The 20,967-nt window shown below is 36.9% G+C and overlaps 1 protein-coding gene across 2 annotated transcripts in view; it reads right to left on the reverse strand.

The window, feature by feature from the left end:
- Positions 1-20,967, reverse strand: part of LOC148816145 (retinoic acid receptor RXR-alpha-A) — a 134,190-nt gene that overhangs the window by 38,262 nt on the left and 74,961 nt on the right. For both annotated transcript variants that reach the window (XM_088940598.1, XM_088940597.1), the window contains exon 3: positions 5,765-6,039. In XM_088940598.1, coding sequence (XP_088796724.1) covers positions 5,765-6,039 — 275 coding nt within the window. The remainder of the gene's footprint in view (positions 1-5,764; positions 6,040-20,967) is intronic.

A 20,967-nucleotide genomic window follows, 5' to 3' on the forward strand; every position in this document is an offset into this window, starting at 1 on the left:
TAAAGCGGACAACGGGCTTGTATCACAGGTATGCTTGATTGACACTGAAGTAGAAAAATGATGAACACATATTTCTGTTTTTTGTCTTCTGAATTTAAGTAGTATTATTGATTTGGAAATATAGATTTACTGTACATTAACTGATGTCAAATTTCATGAAATTCCGTTTGTAAAGAACTGCTAATAACGTCCAGGCAACAAGTGGAGGAAATGAGCAAATGGGAGAAGAGCACTTAGGGTCTCTGAATATACATCATGTGCAAAGTTATTTGAGGTTTGAGGGTTAACAACCACAGTTGAAAGTGAAAAAGTGCAAATATATCTTTGAAATACGATCAGTCTGTGACTTTTCTGTTCCTTTTACCCTGCACATCATAGATCACATCGAAACATCAATAAACAAAACCACCAGGCTTTCTTAATTAAGCTTGTTTCAAACTGCTAGAGTTCCCTAACTCTCTTCTTTCCTCCTTGGCCCAGAGAGCTGGAAAATGATCAGTAAGGCATTGAAACACCATTTCTGTCTTTTTACAACCTAAACAGGAAGAATTACCATTTCACTTGGTCCCTTTCCCCATTGCAATTGAATGAAAAAGAAAACAGATTTCACCAATGAAATGTGTCTATGATGTTTTTCGAAAGGTTCTTTTAAAGACAAAATACATTTTAGTTCTGGATTGAGAGCTTGATTGATTTAACAGTTTTGAGTAAAAAGTGCAGTAATTATTTTCCTTGACAATTCAAGTGGGGGATTAAAGCACATACTGGAGACTCTTCTGGCAGTTTATGATTTGCTCTTGACATGGAACACATTTCAACAATGGCAGTGCAGATTTTCCTCAAAGCAACCTGCTAAGCTCATTTGAGTCTCATAATAAATGGAGGCAGAACCGTGTGGCATAATGAGTTCACAGGTAACCCCATGAAGGGTCAGTAGTTCAAGTTGCCTGCAGAGGATAATGAGTCAAATGGGAGCACTAACTGCTGTTAAGTACAAATTTTGCAGAATGACAATTAAAACCCAAAAGGCATACTCTTCTGTTTAAAAGCCATAGTTGCCTGGTTTAGTCAAAAACAACACTGATGAAAAGAGAAAGAGCACACTGAAAAAACAAGAGCCTTATTTCCTCACCAACTTAAACTGTATTTTATTGCCACTTATTTCCTTTTGTGGCTGCACTGTTTGACGGCAAATAGCTGACAGGTCTCCACTTTTTTGGTAGTTTTACCTATACCCTAGTACTTTGGTGAAGTTTTTGATTGTTATTAAAAACAGATCCACAGGTTGGGAAAGCAGAATTCTTTGTAGTAAAAAAATAATGCTCTACAGGACACTAAAGCATTTAAAAAGCACATTGGGAAATATATAATCATAATCAGTGTTAAAAAACTCATGAACTTCAAAGAAACACACCTGCTCAAGCAAGTGAAACACAACTGCTCCAACAATGCTGCCTAATAAGAAACAGAACAGTTTTGAGGCTTATTGTGTATTGTGAGCTTATTGTTCACATTTTATTGTGTATTGTGGCTAAATAGCTAGATTGAATTCCGCAATTTTTCATTTACACACACTAAAATGTATTACGACTTAGATTTCTGCTGCAAGTACTGAACCTGCAGTTTGCCTCTCATGGGCTCTCACAATGCATTCTTCAATAAGATGACAGCTGTTATATTAAAAGGAAATATTAATATAGTAACAAGTAAACAGTATATAGTGGTGTTTATCAGTCACTGTTTTACACTGTTTTACCAAAATGTACAAACAAGCACATTAAATCTCATTTTGTACAACTGGACCCAACCAATCAAATGACTTTAAAAATATAATTTTTTCATATTTTTATAGTCATTTATAATAATTTATAATTGGCATAGCCACATCTTAGATTTATAAATTAATTACATCAAAAGGAACCCAGAGAGCCCTAGAATAAAATTCTATAGCACTTAAGTTATATATTATACTTGTACGATATTAAGAATAATAATTGCTTTTAGATAGTGCTCTTCATCCCAAAGAGTTCCTAAAGCACATATTACATATATATAGGAGACCTTCTTCACATACCTTTGAAGCATCAGCACAACAGCCATTACATGCCAGCAGCCCTACTACACAGCAGATCAGGTAGAACGGAGAAGTGGCTTCACCAATGAATGAAGGGGAAGCTTCAGGCAAGCAGGTTTTATTCAAAGTCAGACTGCGAAATAGCCAGGACACCAGCCTTAATACCCTTTTTATGGAACAGTGCCATAGGATCATAAATGTCCAAGCAGTCTGCACAGTGAACCTGGTTATCATATTGTGAAAATTTTGGAAATTCTAATTTTAAGGGAAAACTGCAATCTACTTGTCTAACAACACCACTTTCAGCTGCCACCTCCATCCTAGTACTAACCAGGCCCAACCTTCACAAGCTTAAATGACAAGGTTTAAATCCTTTAGCACCTAAAATATTTTGCAAACAAAACAGTTCTGTATTTGGCCCACATTTGTTTCTTAAGAAGTTCTGTTCACCTAAACCAAACCAGACAGTGTCTTTAACTATCATATGAAGTTTGAAATTAGTTTCATCCTTCAATAATCTTTTACAGCTGTCATTACAATTTCAGGCAGGATGACAGTACGATTTAAGGGGCTTACGATTAGCCATCAGGGAGTGCAAATATATGAATGACCAGACAAATTTGTGAGTAGATCAATGCTATCCTCGCAGTGGCTTGCACTGAATATCAGTATGTGATTTTAGGGTGTATTCCAGAAAAAGTAATAATCATGAATAATAATAATGATGAATAATCAAGGAAATGACATGCCTAAGAAAAAACAAACCATGCTGGTAGAAAATGAAATAGCTAGGAAAGGTTCTTCATGTGTGGTCCTTCAAGACAAAGGCATTATTTTCACCTGAAACCAGGTTAAAATGTTAAAAAACATTATAACACAAATCCTTATAATGTATATTCTCCAGGATAGGCTATGAAAAAAGAGTAACACACCAGACTTCAGACCAAGTAAGAATAGTCCTGTTTAGACAGAGGTCTGGTCATCTTTATTGTATGTGTAATTTGAGATGATCTATTAGATGCAGAGCTACTGTATTCAAGTGAAGATGTGCTTTTGCTGTATCAATTAATATATGCTACAGCACATTAGTATTTTGGTTTGAAATTTTGCACTACGCACAGTGCCTCCTGTGATTCCAGTGCTATGACTGTACAAGTGCAGGAATATCAGAAATCCGAAGCACTACTCGACAAAGCAGCAAAAATTATCACAGAATTCTGCCTGGGTCCACAAGTATAAGGCAGTTCTATTTCCGAACAACAGGTGTGGATAAGATGTCTTTAACCACTGATGTTAGAAAATACATTTATTATATACCTTCTAAGACGTGTTTTTTTATTTATTCTTAAAACTAATGCCATCCTTCTCCGCAGCACTGCACTTAGCTTTATATGTATTATACTGAAAACTAAAGAGCACTAAGCATAACTGGTGCTCTGCAATATCAAAAGCTTTTACCCTATACTATAAAAATATGAAAAATAAGTAGTGTGTTTGTTTTCATTTAAAATTGTGCAAGTAAAAAATACAGGAAAATCTCTCTGAAAAAAGACAGGGACTTGGGTACCAAGTGAACACAGCATGGACTGGGCCCTGTGCAGCAGCAGGATGTTGGTCCGGATCCCCTGGCTTAAAGACGCAGGGTGTAAGCCACAGCCTCCTTCCGCCCAGCTGGGTTTGAAAAAAACCAGTGAGCCGAGCATTAACTGCAAGTGGCATCTGCCGTCTGACTCAAATCACCTTCCATCAGAGGCACTTCACCTCGTGACTGGGGGCTGAGCTTCATTAACCCACGCTGTCCTGGGACCCTGAGTGTTGTGGAGAAGGCCACAGCATTCCTCCACTCTTCCTCTGTTGCAGTGCCTGTCTAGTTTCAGGAGACTAGCAACCTTTTCTCTGTTGTTCTGAATTTGCTTGGGAGTATTTTTTGTGAGCTTGGCTCTATTTTATTGGAAGTTGCTTATTACAAAAGCATGAATGTGTATGTTGCAATCATGCTGCCTTAGTAGTACAGTAGAGTATATCAGCATTGCTAGGCATATATGCAAAGCAGTGTGTGGAAACAAGAGAATTAAAAGAAATGAAGCAATACTGTAAGCTTTCTCATACTTTTGTTTTTGGTGTGTTTCCTGGTGCAGCATAAAGGGAATGATGACGTTCTATATAACAATTCACCTGCGATTACACAGGCTGGGTTTTTATTTCAGATTGAATCCCTGCAAGAGACTAAACACACAAGCTCTGATGTGCCTTTCTAGAACAAGACTGTGGTGAAGCCAAGTACTTAAATACTACATTGTTTCTGGTGTACCACTAGAAACATGTTACAAGATGGCAGCAAGTTTGTTTGGAGACAAAAAATGAAGTAGCAACAGCAGCAGCAACTGTTAATGGGCTATGAAATTGTTAGAATTCACATATCTTCTGTGTTTTTGTTCATAGTACTATTTGGCTGGGCTGTTTTCCCTGCTAGACTGAGGACAGATGGCAAAAACTATCAGACAGGGACTGTTGCTTCAATGTCTCTCTCTCTGGGTAATCAGCAAAGACAGACTATGAGCAAATAGCAAAAGCACTTTATTACTCACAAAGGAACAAGAAGCAGTTGGTCTTTATAAAGCAACAGTAGTTAATGCTCAACATTGCTAAGCTCCATTCCAGACAGACTCAAAGAAGCCTCACAGTGTTTTCACAAGAGATAAATGTTTAGAACCTAGTGATTGAAATCAATAAATCAGGATAATATAGAGAAAGATTTATTGTAACTGAATTAACAAACCATTAAATTATGCCTATAAAATGGGCTCTTGGATCATATGCTGCCTGTAAAATTAAATTAAAATACATCTGTTATAACAGATCCCACTTTTCAACTTAATACTGTTTCCTACAGTAGCTGTATGGGAAATAAGTAAAAGATGCACAATGCCCTTAGATCCAGTGCAGGCCTTCAACATTTTAAACATTAAAATGTATTAAGCTGGATATGTTATGAAGATATCATCAATGTTTCCTTTCATATTATAAGGCTACAAAGATACAGTACAAAGATATCAGTGGGGAACTTTAAGAATCAAACTGCTAACAAGCATTTCACCTTCTGCTGAAGTTCCTTTCACCAAATAAAGAATGATCAAATTGAAGTATTGGGATTTAATCCACTAGCCAGCAGATCGTCTATGATGAAACAGGTATTTTCTTCTTTTGTATACATATTCATATACATATTTAAATACATATTTATATACATATTCAGTTTGGTTGTTTCTTTGTAACGTTGCAAGCCAAGGTAACTCTCATTATAAAGCGACAATTCTGAAGTTAATTTGTTGATGTGTTAGTACTGATGTTTTCTTTGCAAGCTATGTTTTCATCATGCAAAGGAACACATAAAGGTTTATTCCATTCGGAAAGCAAAAGAAAAGAGACACATTGTTTCGGCTGTGGAGACACCTGCAGAAGGCTATGCAGCCTGCACATGCTGACGCAGCTACCTACTCGATGGTTTTATGACGTCTGTTATGAAGAAGAAATGAAAAATTAAGAGACAAAATTTAAACAAAATATGAAAATAATGTCTTTGTTTTGCCTGGGGAGCCCAGTTGTTCTTTCCTTTATGTACAGAAGAATGACTTTGTTAAAGATTAGACTGAAAAGGTATTTTGTGATTTTCAAGATGGCAGGACTGACCTGGGGGCTGACGCTGGGGCCGAAGCCCATGCCGGGGGTGGAAGGGACGGACATGGAGTGGGGGCCCATGGGGGAGCTGATGACGGAAAAGGGGGAGCCCAGGCCATTCATAGGCGAGCTCAAAGTGCTGATGGGAGAGTGCAGCTGACCTGACGAACCCAACGATGATGGGCTGATCCCCGAGCCCATCAGGGACGGATGGAGGGTGGGCGTGTTCATTGCCCGGTGAGAGTTCGGAGAGCTCAGAGAGGTGGAGTTCACTTGAGCAGGAGACTCTGCAAAGGAAAGAACACTTTAATCACTCACTCGAGTTTGAAGAAAAAATGATCTGTTACATCAGTATCTAGAGGGCAGAATCAAATCATTTGTAGCCACAGGCCTTTTCATCATAACCTGAAGCACAGATGTTCATGAAATTCTTGGTGCTGCAGCAGAACATGGCAAATTAACCACTTCACTCTTATAGTTTCAGTTGCTATATAATTGAACCCTGCCAGTTTTTCATACATGGTATGTGGTTCTTGCAAATGCCATTAATAATCCTGTTACAAAATACTCAGAGCATTAAAAAAACCCACTAAAATTGGTAAAATGGGTCCTGGGCTGTACAGTGGCACAGTGGTTAGCATTGCTGCAATGCAGCACTGGGACCCTGGGTTCAATTCCTGAGGGGCTATCTGCATGGTGTTTGTATGAGTGGATGTCCTATGAGTGGTCTGGTTTTCTCCCACAATCATAAAGCATAAGGGTAGGTTAATGGCTTCTGGGAAAATTGACCCTGGTGTCAGTGTGTGTGTTTTTGTGTCTGTGTATGCCCTATGATGGACTGGTGTCCCATCTAGGATGTATCCTGCCTTATGCCCAAGGTTTGCCAGGAAAGGCTCTGACTCCCCTGTGACCCTGTATTGTATAAAGTGCTTAGATGGATGGATTTGGTCCCATCGTGGGTAATGATATGAGCTTGACAGTATGATCTACTTCAAGGTCATCAGAAAGAGGCTGATTCAGTACAACCAAGTCAGCTACCTTTCTCTTTCCCTTGAACTTGATTCCAGTTATCAGGCCCAGCTGTCATAATCATTCTCTACAAGGCAGTAGAAGATTGAGTTAATCTGCCTGTCTCAGCTTGCTGACAGAGCCATATATTCACTAATGATGCACCCTAGCTAGATTTAAAGAAAAACTTCATGCTGCATGAAGCAGTACTATTCCCCTTCATGGTCTTTTATTTTGTTCTATGGGTTAACTCATTATGACCCTGTTTCAGACAGATTTAGAAGATGTATCATCACCCAAACAACGGTCATATATTCATCCTCTGTGGCTCAAAACTGCAATATTACATTAAAGAGAAACTAATCTATAGATAAACAGAGGCAGACAAATGTAAAATACTTGCATCAAGGCCCTGTAATTACCACAAATAGTCACTCTTTCTCTGAACATCTTTTTTTAATCTTTTTTTGAATTTTGAAGCTGTACAATCCACCATTAGAAATATGGTTTTACAGTCAGGTTTTGTTTTATATCCCAGTTGTTTATTGACTGCACTTTCCATGTGCATTGAGACTATCCATATAGTTTTTGTGGTCAGATGCCAACATAAAATCTACTATCACTACCACATGCCTCCAAGTGCCTGAGTCACACAGCACAAACAAATGTCAACCCCACTGCACCAAACAAATATTCACAGGCTTGGAGGATATAGAGATAACACTGTAGCTCTATATGCCCTGTTATACTTCCCTCTTCTGCCTAAGAGGTTTGGCATGGCATTTTCTCTTACACTGTCTATGAAGTGCCATGGCTGCTTTACATATACTGTATGCTTTTTATATATCACACACCAGACAGACAGTCACAATACCATTGTTCTAAAGGTACCAGCCAGTGAGCATGTCCAATAGTACTAAACTGAGGTTGGAGAAAACTTTGCAGATGAAATTAGATATTGGGACCATCAATAAATGTAACATTTATTGTAACAGGAGTCCAAATCAAGAGGCACCAAAAAAAATGAGCTCACCCATATAACATAGTTCTGTGCACAACCTAAGCTGTATAGCTGTGCTGCTATACTTCAAACAGTTAACTATTTAGTCTGTATTTACAATTAAGAAATTCAAAATGAATGCTCAGAAATCCAGCTCTTGAGAGACACAATACAAATTGGATTGGCCAAGCTCTTTTTTGTTTCACAGCATGTATAGGCTATTTTGTTTCTTTTGACAACAAAATAAAAATGATTTATTCATCTATTAGCTGACAGCTTGCAATAACAATATGTCCTGTTTCCAGAAGTACTTGGTTCCTATTCTATTAACGTCACTGTCAGGATCCACAGCATGCTCCAGACACAGAGCAAGACAGTTGCCAAAAACACAGCCCTGACAAAGGATGGCCACTGCAAATCTACACCCCCCGCAACCCTCCTCCAAAGCAAATGGTTGCATGGCTCTTGCCCAACCCAAGTTAAACACTTACACTGCATCCTGATCTCCTCAGGAACATTTCCTGAAAACACAGCACAGGGACAACATCTGACAAAAGCCAGCCATTGAGAATGCAAAGGACTGGACTGCTTTCAGCTGGAAGAACCAGAGCACTTTTCATACCAATGTCTTTCAGAATAAGTGTTCAGACAAGGGCTGACATGCTTGGAAGGGGGTTCCTTAATAACATTTTAAAAATATTTAAAAACTATTTAAACACAGCTTCCACTAGGGAGGGATTTCTTCCAATCAAATATCACAGGTCTTACCCTCTTACCTCACTACAACAAAGAAAACAGTTTTCAGCAGCCAAACAGCCTTCAGCATCCAGGGCTGTCCATCTATGGGTTGAGGTGAAAACCCTTCAGAACTTAGATGTTAAAGATCGCAAACCAATTTCAACAAAAGACATTGTATTAAACATAATTTAATACAATAAAGAAGCAATGCTCAGAAAAGTAGGACTACACATACAAAGCCAACTTGGCTTTGTGCTATGGATTTAATGGTTTGGAAAGCAGCCTGTCTTTACCATGATGCAAGCTGAGGCAAGTAGATGTGGTACAATACTTTGAAAAAGACATTGGAACAAGTCCACTTGCCTCAAACCTAAATTACTGAACCTGCAAATCAATTTATTAACTGAAAATGTGTAAAGTCTGTCTTGGACACATAGGAGTTGAAAAGACTTGAGCCCTGCAATGTACTAGATGAATAAAAGAGCAACAGTGGCTACTAACTGAGGAAATGCCTCGTTACCTAAAGACCAGTTTTGATCCCTCGTTACTGATAAACAGTGGCCAAGCCCCTTTCCACAGAGCTGTTTGTGTGAGCTTTTTCTCTGATGGCCCCAGTCAGAATAAGATTACAGGAGAATGAATGGGGCTCTTTTCTAAACTTCTTGATAATCCCCCTTGAGAGAGACCCAGCTGGTTATGCGGCACCATTGTGAGGGACTGCTGAACAAGCTTGAGGTACATGAGAGAACGGAGAACAGCTTTAAAGGCACACTTTATTAAGATTATGTGCTGCCAGTGTTGGAGCAGCCAAAAGAGCAGTACATTATTTTATTTACAACAAAGGTTAGGAACATGGCCACTGAGATCTCAGGCCTAAGATAAGACATTGCTTCCAGGCCCTCTCTTCTGTTTTGTCCTGACCTAGTAGGCTGCAAAGTTACACACATTTTCCAGGCGGTGAATTCTGTGAACTACACAGGCTCTTCTGGGTCTTCTGCAGAGTGTGTAAAAAATATAAGAAGTATAAAAGGTTAAAACATTATGAAAATAAGGCCTCTCCTGTAGTTGTTATTTAGAATGGTATCCTAAAATGATGACAACTTAATATAGCAAATTCCATTCTAAATAGTTCCTTATGTTCTCCGTTTTCTTGGATGTTCATTTTGTACACTGGTTTCCTCTTGGTTTCAATATGTGTTTAGGCTTTGTCCCTGCAGTTTAAAAAATTATAAACATCTAAATAAAATCTCTCATACTCCAACAAAGGAATGTGATGCTGTATTTCATGTTTGGAATATGATACACAATTTATTTTTCAAAACTGTATATATTTCTGCATGCAGAAACAGAAGTTTGACATACATAATGTAATTTTCTTAACTAAAATGGGTATGTATTGTTGTACTACATTTTCAAGTACTGGTTACACAACAAAGTCTGCAATGAGACACACAATGACATATACTCAGGTAAAAACCACTGTCAAGATTATAATATAATATTTAAAAGCAGAACATAATCTACTTCACTTCTAGCTGGGAAGGGTTTCAAAATGGATATGATTTGGTTGCAAACAGATTTTCGTTCCAAGATAAATACACAAAAAGATAAATATATCTTTGTGGCCAGCTTAATTGATATTTTCTCTAAACAAAAAACAAACAACTGCTGAAGAAAGATGTGTTGAGAGCTTAAGTGTTCACATTACATTATTTGAAAAAAAGCTAATTGTTTTGTGAATACTGTACATCCTCAAGCATCCCTGCTGAAGTCGATGTCGGTTAAACTGTACAAAATACAAGACAGCCAGCAAGGATGACTGAGACTTTGTATTTAACCACACAGTGGGGTATGGGGATTGGCCACAAATATGAGTTTCCCCAAGAGCTGCCAGTAGCCCCCAGCCCTACCTGTAAGGACCACCCACACAGTTCCACTGGCTTGCCAGAGGAGTGAGTAACACATTGTTTTTAAAGAACTTATTTAAAAACAAAGATAGCCCTCCCCCAGCCTCTTCAGTCTCAAAGCGTTTGTTCTTGTATAGTGCCGAAAACCATAAATGAGCACATAAATAAACTTTTCCAGGTTCATCTGGGGTTTTGTTTACCTTCTCTATCAAGAATTTCTAAAACCTTTGAAAGCTCATTGACGACATTCTAATAAAGAAGAAGAGAAATCCAATAACTGTTGTAAGTTATTTTCCTTGGCTGCCATTTTATGAACTGGTTCATGAAGTCAGTGTCCAAAGCTGGGGAGTGAAACAAGTAGGCTTTATTCTATCTTTCCTTGCCAACCTTTCTGAGCCTGCAAGAGCAAACTGGGTGGCATTGCAATGGTTGGGACTTTTTTAAATCCTGAAAAGACACCTGCCTTTGGAAGCTTAAAATTCCAAATTGATAAGAGTTTAAAGGGTACTGCGACCCCAAAGGGAAATCGGGGGAAACTGCACAGTGGACAACAACTAATTAGTATAAATGATTACATAACCACCATCTGGCAAAAGCATTTTTTCCATTTAAAGAAAATGGCAGGCATTATCCACAGACACAACAATCTGTTAAACCAAGGAAAGCTATTAAGAACTCCTACTGTAATTAGTGTAATGTGCTATTTTTTCTAATTTTGTTTTTGGATGTTTTGCCTGAAACATCTGTCTCATTACCCTCTAATGTGCTCACTGCATTACCGATGAAAGGAAATGTCAACAGTTTTTACAGCCTGATCTGCTCATGCAGTTTTCCTAAAACCTGCTTAGTAAATTGTGAAAATAATTTGGATCATAATCTCTTATTACCACTACTGCTTGTTTTTCACTGAATACAATAGCATTTCAGTTGAGGACAGTAAAAAAAAAGCTGCACAAGTAAAGTGATTTTACAAATGATGCCTTACTAAAAACTGTATGTTCCTTATGGCCGAATAACACCTCAATGGCTGGCCACTGTTCGTAATTCATCAGCACAACTAAAACTCCTAAGGTTAGAGTTCATGAAGCTGGAGTTAACAACATCTCTGAAAATCAATAAGAACTTTCAAGTTTTTTTAAAAGAAACTGGCCAAAATGAACATCTCTGTTTTGCAAAACAACATTGACAAAGTGTTTCCAAGTGTGTTAGAGGTAAGTGTGTGAAACTGTGTGCTCAGTACTTGCATGAAAAATCTATAATTTTCGGTGACGATGTGGCAAAAGCATTGTCACAGACAATTAAAACAAGGCTACTTCTGGAACACCCAGTTACATACTGTATGGACACAGGTTAAATGACACCATATTCTATGGAAGAACATTACTACAGAAAAATAAAAATAGCAGATCCTGCAATTTTTCTGTGTCCTCTGCAATAAACAAATAATGTTCTTTCAAATAATTCCAGTGAAGGGAAAACAATGAAATGAGCTAACAAGAGACAGATGGATCTTATTAATATTTTGCACATTTTGCGAAAATAAGTGGAGGAAAAACACAAAGAGCATGGAAAACGAAACATTCTGTATGATGGCAGTTGTTTGATTTTAATGTGTATGTTAAAACGTCTGACAGAATGCTGTTTTAAAAAGATTTGCCTTTACTGTGTAAAAACCATATGCTCTTATAGTTACAGATACATAGTGATCTTTATGTAATTATACAGCTAGAATATGAAACACATGACATTGGAATATCAGAAAGGGTGTTGTCCATGACACGTTTCCACATACCTGTCTAAGTAAAATTAGTCTTCCTGTATGTGTACAGACAACGCAACAGGTTGTTCATGAATATGGGCACTTGGGAAAGGGACCTTTGTCTGTGTATCAGACCACGGCCTGAAATGAGCACTGACTTCAACACTGTGGAATGATCCAAAAAGGCAACTCACTCAAGTTAAAGGGATCAGGAAGTTTCCTTACTATGGTAGATAGGGGGAAATAGACCTGTGAAGTGCTGCGACAGACTGAAGGCCTGAATTGAAGTACCTGCCATACTGTGGCAAAGCTAGAATTACCTGCCGTATAGAATCCTAGTGTTTTTCTATATACATGAAGTCTGCTCACTTTTTTAAAACAATGTGTAGATCATCAATGCAATTCTTTCAATACTGACACCAGGTTTGAAGGTCACTAACAGGCCACACACAGTGTGACTGCCCCACCCTCAGCACACTTTACTTCATCAACAATAACAAAACAACAACACTGCAAAACATTCAAACAGGTTTCATCCTGTCATTTCACTTATTTTGAAGCCATGGTACAAAACCTACAAAAACTGCTTACCACTACAATGCAATTGCCTTGCCCCTCATCAGAACTTGGCTTAGTATGGCTATCACTTTCAAGACTGCCACAGAATTAAACGAAAACTTTCTGAAAATCTGGTGTCTGCAATGTTTACAAGTTTCATGGTCAAGGCTCAAATTGCCTGCAGTACTCAAGTAATATCAATATAAAAAATAAAATACAAAAACATGTACTGCAAACTTTAAACAAAGCTATGCTTTATTAGCCTCTTTGTAGTGCACTGCTGCAGCAGGAGTAAGTTACCAGACCAAGACAGCATTTAGTTACAAGGAGAGCAGAGTGTATTTCAGTCTTCACAGGTCACCATGGAAAAGCCCTTTCATCTAAATATCACAGCACTGGTACTTGATCATGAGACACAGACTAGTTTCCATTGTGCTGTGTTTCAAGTCGGTCTGATCAAGCTGTATCTTTTGATCTATGTGTTACTTGCTTGACAGAGCAAAGGCCTAAGTTAAGAAGTACAGGTATGGACACCCACTTGAGTTTAATCTGAGAACTCGTAGTAAGATGTGATGTGTTGTTTTTTTAGTAGTATGGTTTTGCTCAACAGTTACTATGGACTGTTAAAATTCCTTGCGTAGTAATGATTTTTTGTTATCACTTATTAAATACTTTGACTTAAAGGTTTTATAAGAAAGATAAGTACCTGCCACAAATGTGTAAAGATAAACATCAATTTAATGTGATACCTTTGAATCTATTGCTTTAATCAACTTATTTTTGCAATTTTGAATCAAGGAATTAGATGAATGTGTAATCCTATTTCTCAGTGTGAGCCATGAAAAAAAGTTGTGAAGAGAATATCAACAGTCAAACAGAAAAGACATTTTAAAATGTTGTGTTTTCTTCAGGCAAGTTCTATATTCCAAAAATTGCTAATCTGAGCCTTGACTTGTCCACTTATTAACTGAGGCTGCATTACCCTAGTGATTCCTGAAGTGATGACATCACCCAAAAGGACATCAGAGGTCCTTGCTTCCCTGTGGTATAGAATTGTAGTCATTCTGAATTTGGATGGGTACACAGCAGAAAGTAGTTGGCAAATATAAATGTAAAAATATTCACAAATTACAAAATGAACAAAGAAAACAAATTAGCAAATACTGATATAAATAGTCATGTGTATTTGGGTTTTGCAACAAAAACTATTCTGATGAAATGTCAAGGTATTTTATTTTTAACTCTGATGAATACCAGTGACTGTTTTGTATATTTCTCAGATAAAAGGGCATTTCTTTGAAAAGGTGTTAGGGACTTCCTCTTCCTTTATATACAAAAGAGAAACTACCAAACAGTTTCATGCCCACTGTTGAAGTTTGTTATTCAGGTAATTGAAACAAACTTTCACACTTGTTGAGAAGAATAGTACAATGATAAGGTGAAAGTCCTGCTAGCTGAGGCTGTGGAAAAATGGTGAAAAAGTTCCACTGCATTTGCACTTACAGTCTTTCCCTAGAAAGAAACAGCACATGGTACGAACTGAAGAAACACAGGACACAAACTGAAGTGTGTGACTGCTTGTTTATCTGCAGGGCACAAGAATTTAAAAACAAAAAACAAATGAAAAGCCATGTGTGTCTGATTTTCTGAACTACGTTAGAAATGCTGTAAATGGTGGTTTAATACATGACAGTTTCTGTTCTTGGCTGTGGCAGTACAATAGGTGAGTGCTGTGTCCAATCTGCATTAGTTTGCCAGATGTAGGCTGGGCAACAAATGCTTTTCCCACCTTCTCTACATTCCTAAACGATTCAGTGCCGTAAGAAATTAAGCTTAAGTCATACCCTGGCTGCATAACATTTCTGCCCTATTTTTCTCTCTTAATCCCTGTTGGCATAGACTGTGCCCTGGCACATTACCATAGCCTACAGCACACTGAACTGCCTTCTCTGTGGACTCAGGTACTCAACATCCCTTAAATTCACAATGCTCAGGGGTTGTATGCATGGTATTCTGTGTGCAGGCAGAATCTGAACAAACATCCTGATTTAGCAGTGTTGAACATGTGTAAAGCTGAGGATTTTGTTGTAAGACTCACTTAATCAGAGATAATGATGTCAGTACTGTTTCGTGTGTATAGTTATTCGCTGTTGAATCCTGAAACTCTGAAATTCTGAAAAAAATCCCCCTTTCACAACCCTCCTCCCCCAGGCAGACTTTTTGACACTAAACACTAAAGGTTCTCCTTCTAAACTAAATTTAAGTAGCTTTTTTCTTTTAATTAAAACATATTTATATTTATATTTTAAAAAATCATCTTGCGTTATCAAAGAAATACAATTTGAAATTAATAGCTTATGAAGTGAACCTTCAAATATATAATCTAGCATTTGTCATTTTGCTCTTGATTGAACTTGTTAAGTAGATATTAGCCTTTCTTTACAGTAAAAAATAATCTGATTATAAAGCCCATATATCCTTACATCAAAAGTGTAGGAAAACCCCTGCAGTCAAAACAGTCTTAAGCCATACAATAATAGTGTGAATGCTGAGGACAGAGATATATTACAAAAGCAGACAGCCACAGTTATGCAGTGCACTGTTCATCAACATCTCATTTAACAGAAGTGCTATTACTATAGAGCTAGAATTGCAGATATATGCATTTTTTGCTCTTTAAGCTTTTAATTTTAACCAGATTTTCTCATAAACCAATCTGGGAAACAAAAGAATGCTGTTTCCTCTTGGACACACTGCTAAATGCAGTTAGAAAACCTATAAATTTCAAAACTCTTATTATTCAGAGCCTCAGGGGATTTTTTTTACTAATAAAGTAGACATAGCTTTTAAACAGGACAGGAGCTAGAAGCACATCCAGTACATACAGGCATTCACTGAGAACTGCACCAGAGTCCTTGGGCTCCTCATTACAACATTACAGATGATCAATCACTTTTAATTATCACTGCTCTGTATTACTGTTTTAAATACTGCAAGAATGCATCTGGAACATTTATTATATATAAATAAATAATATACATATGTTAGCCATTTGTCTGCACAAAGTTAAGTAATGAAATGGTTAAATCCCCGCTTCCCAGAAATGTAGCTTTTCTAAAGACAACCATTAAGTCCACTCTTACTCAAATACAGTAATAACCCTTTCCAAATAGTGTCTAGCCTCAATTCTTTCAGATAATTAAGTTACGCTGTAATTATACTGCTGGTTGAAAAAAATCCAGGGATACATCAGTCAAACAGCAGCTGCAAATTCTTCTGGCACTAACCAGCCATCAGCTCTGTTTCTCTGGCCAAAGACACACTTCCTGTTACTTTCAGGAGAAGGTACAAAATTCTGAAGCATTCCATTATTAAAGCCACTAGCCAGAAGAACAGATAACTAAATCCCAAAAGATATCCAATACCGAGGCTCATTTCTCCTTTTATTAATGAAGGCTTTCAAGTATTCATCATTTCACTCTATGTGTGTGTAACAGTTATAAAAGCTTTAAGGGGTATTAGTTTAATCTGCATATTGGGAATGTGGTAGCAAGAGCCACAACAGATTCTTCTCATAGCCTTTAAAGCGCATGCCAGTCTTAAATCTAGATCCCATATACTGTACTGCACATCTACAAAAATGTGGCAGAACTGAGTTATTTGTATTGTGCTCTTATAATATTGTGAAGTACTGGCTCAGCTCTTGGTGGTTTCATAATATCAGATATTTATATTACGTGTCCAGGTGGGTAGCTGCGTCAGCATGCGTAGGCTGCAAAGGAACAGCCTTTTACAGAAACACAACGTTTCGGCCGTGGAGCCTTCTTCAGGTGTCACCTGAAGAGGGCTCCACGACTGAAACATGTTTTTTCTCTTTTCTTTTTTTCAGCATGGAATAAACCTATTACTTGTTCCATTGATATTACATATCTAAAAGAATTAAGTTTATCCTCCAATCTTCAAATGTTGGCACATCTTCTCAGATTCTGTTAAGCGCACATTTCCATTTGAACACTTAAACCACAAATGAAGGCACTATCCACCAAGCTAATGGTTGGCACGTCTCTACAATCACACATCTAGAATTACGACATCTATAAATTAATTTTTCTAAAGGTTAAGTCTGACTTCCTGCTTTTATTTAATAATGTGCTTCAGTACCAATAACTAAATGACTAGTATCCCTAAATGGTGTTATATTGCCAGTCTCAGCTTGGCATCACGGCACCTTTGCCTTCGTTTTATTTTTCCTCTATTTCTTGGCAAAAGAATGTTCCAAAGGTGATGCCATCGCTAAAGCTTGTCCAGGAAAAATAAAATAATTTCTTAACTTAATGAAGCTGTTAAAATATTATGTCATCAGATGTCCACACTGCATCATGCAAGACATTTCACAATGTACCTAATCTTTCCAATCAGTGAATAATAATTTTGATGAGAGCTGTTCTTCCAGAAGAACATTCTTGTTCTCTTAGATTTTGCTTACTACCTAAACTGAGCTACATATATTCTGAAAATTGTTTGCAGATACTCAGAAGCCTTATTTTAGAGCCCATGTGTCTAAGCCAAAAGGTAGTCATGTTTAATTAAAAAATGAACAGATCTGATACACTGAATAATATTTAAACCTCAAAATTCTTTTTTATGATAGTTAAATTACAATTAATGACATTTCAAAAATATTTTTGTACTCGTAATGATTTTACTGCAGTCACCATCCAATATAGTAGTGAATACTGACCAGATGTCCAAATAAATTATTCTGGAAATGTTTGGTTTGAGCGCAAATGAATGGGTATTCTTTAAATATTTTCATTCATGTTATATTTTCTAAATTATTACAACTAATTTTATAGCACAGTCTTTCATCTAGAACACTTGCTATTTTTGTACACACATGCCAAGGACATCTTCATAATTATTCTTTTCTGTGTAAAATACTATAACTGGACATATTCTCTTTAAAGATATACTGAAAAATTTTGAATGGAAATGTGGAAATGAAAGAAAACATCTTCACAATGCTCCAATTTGGACCATGTCATGCTTACAATTTGTTATTAAACTGCCCAGTGTTACAGCAAAATAATAATGACACCAAGGCTAAAACTAGTATTCTGGCATTTGTTTCACTGGTATTTCAGGCTAACAACACACAAATGTTTTATGAAAAATCTCAAAGTGTAGTGAAGGGCATGGATGACTTTGCATGTTCTTCAAAAAAGGCCAGGGTCACATCGTGTGTCATCCATTAACAAATAGAGTCAAGAGTTTTATCATTATGCAGACAATGGTAGCATGGGCAATGGTGAGAGGACTACACAGGGCAATCTGTCCTCTGTTTCAAGCAGTTAAGGAGATAAACCCAGGAGTGCTGAGAAGCTTTTCAACAGGCCTTGTGAAGCCTTTGCTGCCACACTCTGCCTTATCTGCCCAACAGCTGGGAGCTGGCTCAATACTCTCACACATTTCGACAGTCAGGAGAAAACAAGACTGGCACCTAATTGTTTTCAATTTGCAGTCATGAGTAGACAAGATCTGAGCTGACAGTGGAATTGTGAGCACAATTGCAACTGTAACTGAATCCACTGACAGCTTAAATAAAGGGATTCTTTCTACACATTCTGCTTTGGGCATTTGGGGGCCCCATATTAGTAGGACTTTGAATCAGCTTGCCCTGTTATAATGATCTATAAATAGGGGGAAAACCTATGCCACCCATAATATCAAAGTAGGTGGCCATTTGTTGTTTTGTGCAGGGTTATTACAGAGTGGTAATTGCACCTCTTTTGTTTTATTATGAATTTAGAATGCAGTATACATATCCTTAGTATAGATTTAACCCTTTTTGTATACGAGCTGCTCAATAAAGATATACTTAAACACTGTTAACCTACTTGTTCACCTTGGGATTAAACTAATGACCATGTAATTATTTTATTTTCTTAATGAATGTGGACAGTATTCCAGCTTGACTATAAGACAAATAAGAAAAAGGAAAAACAAATTATTTTCTTAATGCTGGATTTCTACACTTATAGAACAAACTGATTCTGCTAAAACTGACATATTCATTCTGAAGCTTTTACAACACAGCAGTGACTAGAAATTTTCATTGTTAAAGGGTAAATCTTGAGTGAAACAAAAATCAAACAAGAATAGCCCAGTTTAGAATGCATTAGGTCATTGTATAACAAGTTTCAGAAATACCACAGTAGTTTATCAATGCCTCAGTGGGGTAAAGAAGAGATAGGAGCTGGTGGAATCTCAGGTCCTCTGTTTAAGATTTGTATGTATAAACTCCTCAAAAAAGCTGATGACGTAATTTAGTTATAATGCAATTAGCACATCTATTATGTTGACTGTATTTGCAGTAAAATAACACATGTGATTGTATCTGCTTTCTAAAAGAAAAAAACTCATTTGGAAATTACTTGAATAAATCCTAGTGATAATACAGGGGTTGGAAACTTCATTTTGGTGGATAAAAATGGTTTGGTGGAATGGTTTTGAAGACATGGGGATGGAGGCAGGCAGGGGGACGTGGAGCATTACTAACAAAGTTTGAGGTTTATTTTAATTATTTTTAGAACAACACAGTCTGTTGGTACCTTTTTCAGTGGCTAACTGAGCACTATATTCGCATCACATACAAAATACTGTATGGCGAGTAAGCAATTTACTTAAAATTCCACATCTAACTATCAAAGCTAGACCACATAATTTTCTTTATGTTGGTTAAAAGCTTTCAATATTTTAAGCTTTTTCCAGAATATAGTAATCATGGGTAGTAATGACCTTACAAAAACTCAAGCGATTGTTCATTAACCAAAAGATGATTTGCTGCAGTTTGTTTCCCTTCCTGTGATTGGTCGTTTCAATTAGGGATTTGAAGATTTCAGTCTGAAAACCGACATTTTTGTGTTGTGAAACATTTTGAACAGAGAGACCATGCACTAAAGATCACTCTTTAAAGGGCTCAGTGTGTATAGTAGGTGCTTTCTGGTTCAATATCTTCTGAAATTGACTTGAGAAAATGACAGTACAAGTTCTTCTTGTGGCTTAGGAGGCTTCCCTGAAATGGCTGATGTTTGACATTGGCAGTGTTGCATTAAAGAGATGTTTTGGAGTTGATCATTTTACAGGAGTCAGTACATTCCATCCTGCAGTTTGGGATAGTGTGTGCTCTGGTGTTTATCCATTTTTTCGGATGAAAAATGCAAAGATTATGATTCAAAGCAGTAGACTATGAACTGGAGACAAAATTCTAGAAAACATGGTAGAGGCAAACAGCAACATAAATTATCAAAGTACTTTAGACATGTTTAATCAAATCATTCGTTATACTTAATCTTTTTAGAAAGATTCATATATATACACACTGATTCTGGACCTTATGTCAAAGTGAACTGCATTTTCCTCAGGGCTGTAACATGGGAGCTTTAGTATAAATTCTGAATTAGAAACAACACACAACAATAAAACCCTGTTAATGTGATTTCTTTCTACAGTTTAGTGCCAAAGCTTTGCCTTCAGTGTTCTGATTTATTCATTATGCATTATACATGTTGTACACAGAAACAATAGTTAATAACCTTAATTGCATGTTTAGAATTTTAGATTATAAATGGGTATAACATAGCTTTAATCTCCAGTCTCTGAAATTCTTTGTAAATACTGAGAGTAATATACTGTACATATCATTTGAGATACTCCCATTCTTGCAAAAAAAAAGGATTTCCAAAATACACAATGTACTTTATTATATTGATGACACTGAAAGGCCAAATTAGACACTTTGCTGCCACATTACTAGATGCACAAGGTTTAAAACTGATGTTTCTCAGACCCTAATTATCTAATCCAGGTCTATATCTAATCATGATCTACAAAAGTACCCCACATTGTTTAATTAGCCATAAAGATGTAACCTATACTGCTTAATTACCCATGCAGCATACATGAAGATATCTCATTATTACAGCTGTTCAATGCAGAATTCATGCATACCTGAAAACAAAAATCAGGAGATCAACCTATTATTTTTCTAATAATATAATGGGTCTAATATTAAGCTCTTGCACATCCTGGGCAGCATATGTACATGCAGCATGAAGTCAAAACCAATCAAAAGTTAATGTCCCATAGATTAAAAGGAAAACAACAGAAATCCAAGATGAGCAATCATCTTGAGCAAGAAGCTGAACTGGACTGTGTTATCTACTTACAGAAAAAAATCATAATT

This window comes from Atractosteus spatula, chromosome 23 (genome assembly GCF_055471065.1).
Source record: "Atractosteus spatula isolate fAtrSpa1 chromosome 23, fAtrSpa1.hap1, whole genome shotgun sequence".
Classification (NCBI taxonomy): Eukaryota; Metazoa; Chordata; class Actinopteri; order Semionotiformes; family Lepisosteidae; genus Atractosteus; species Atractosteus spatula.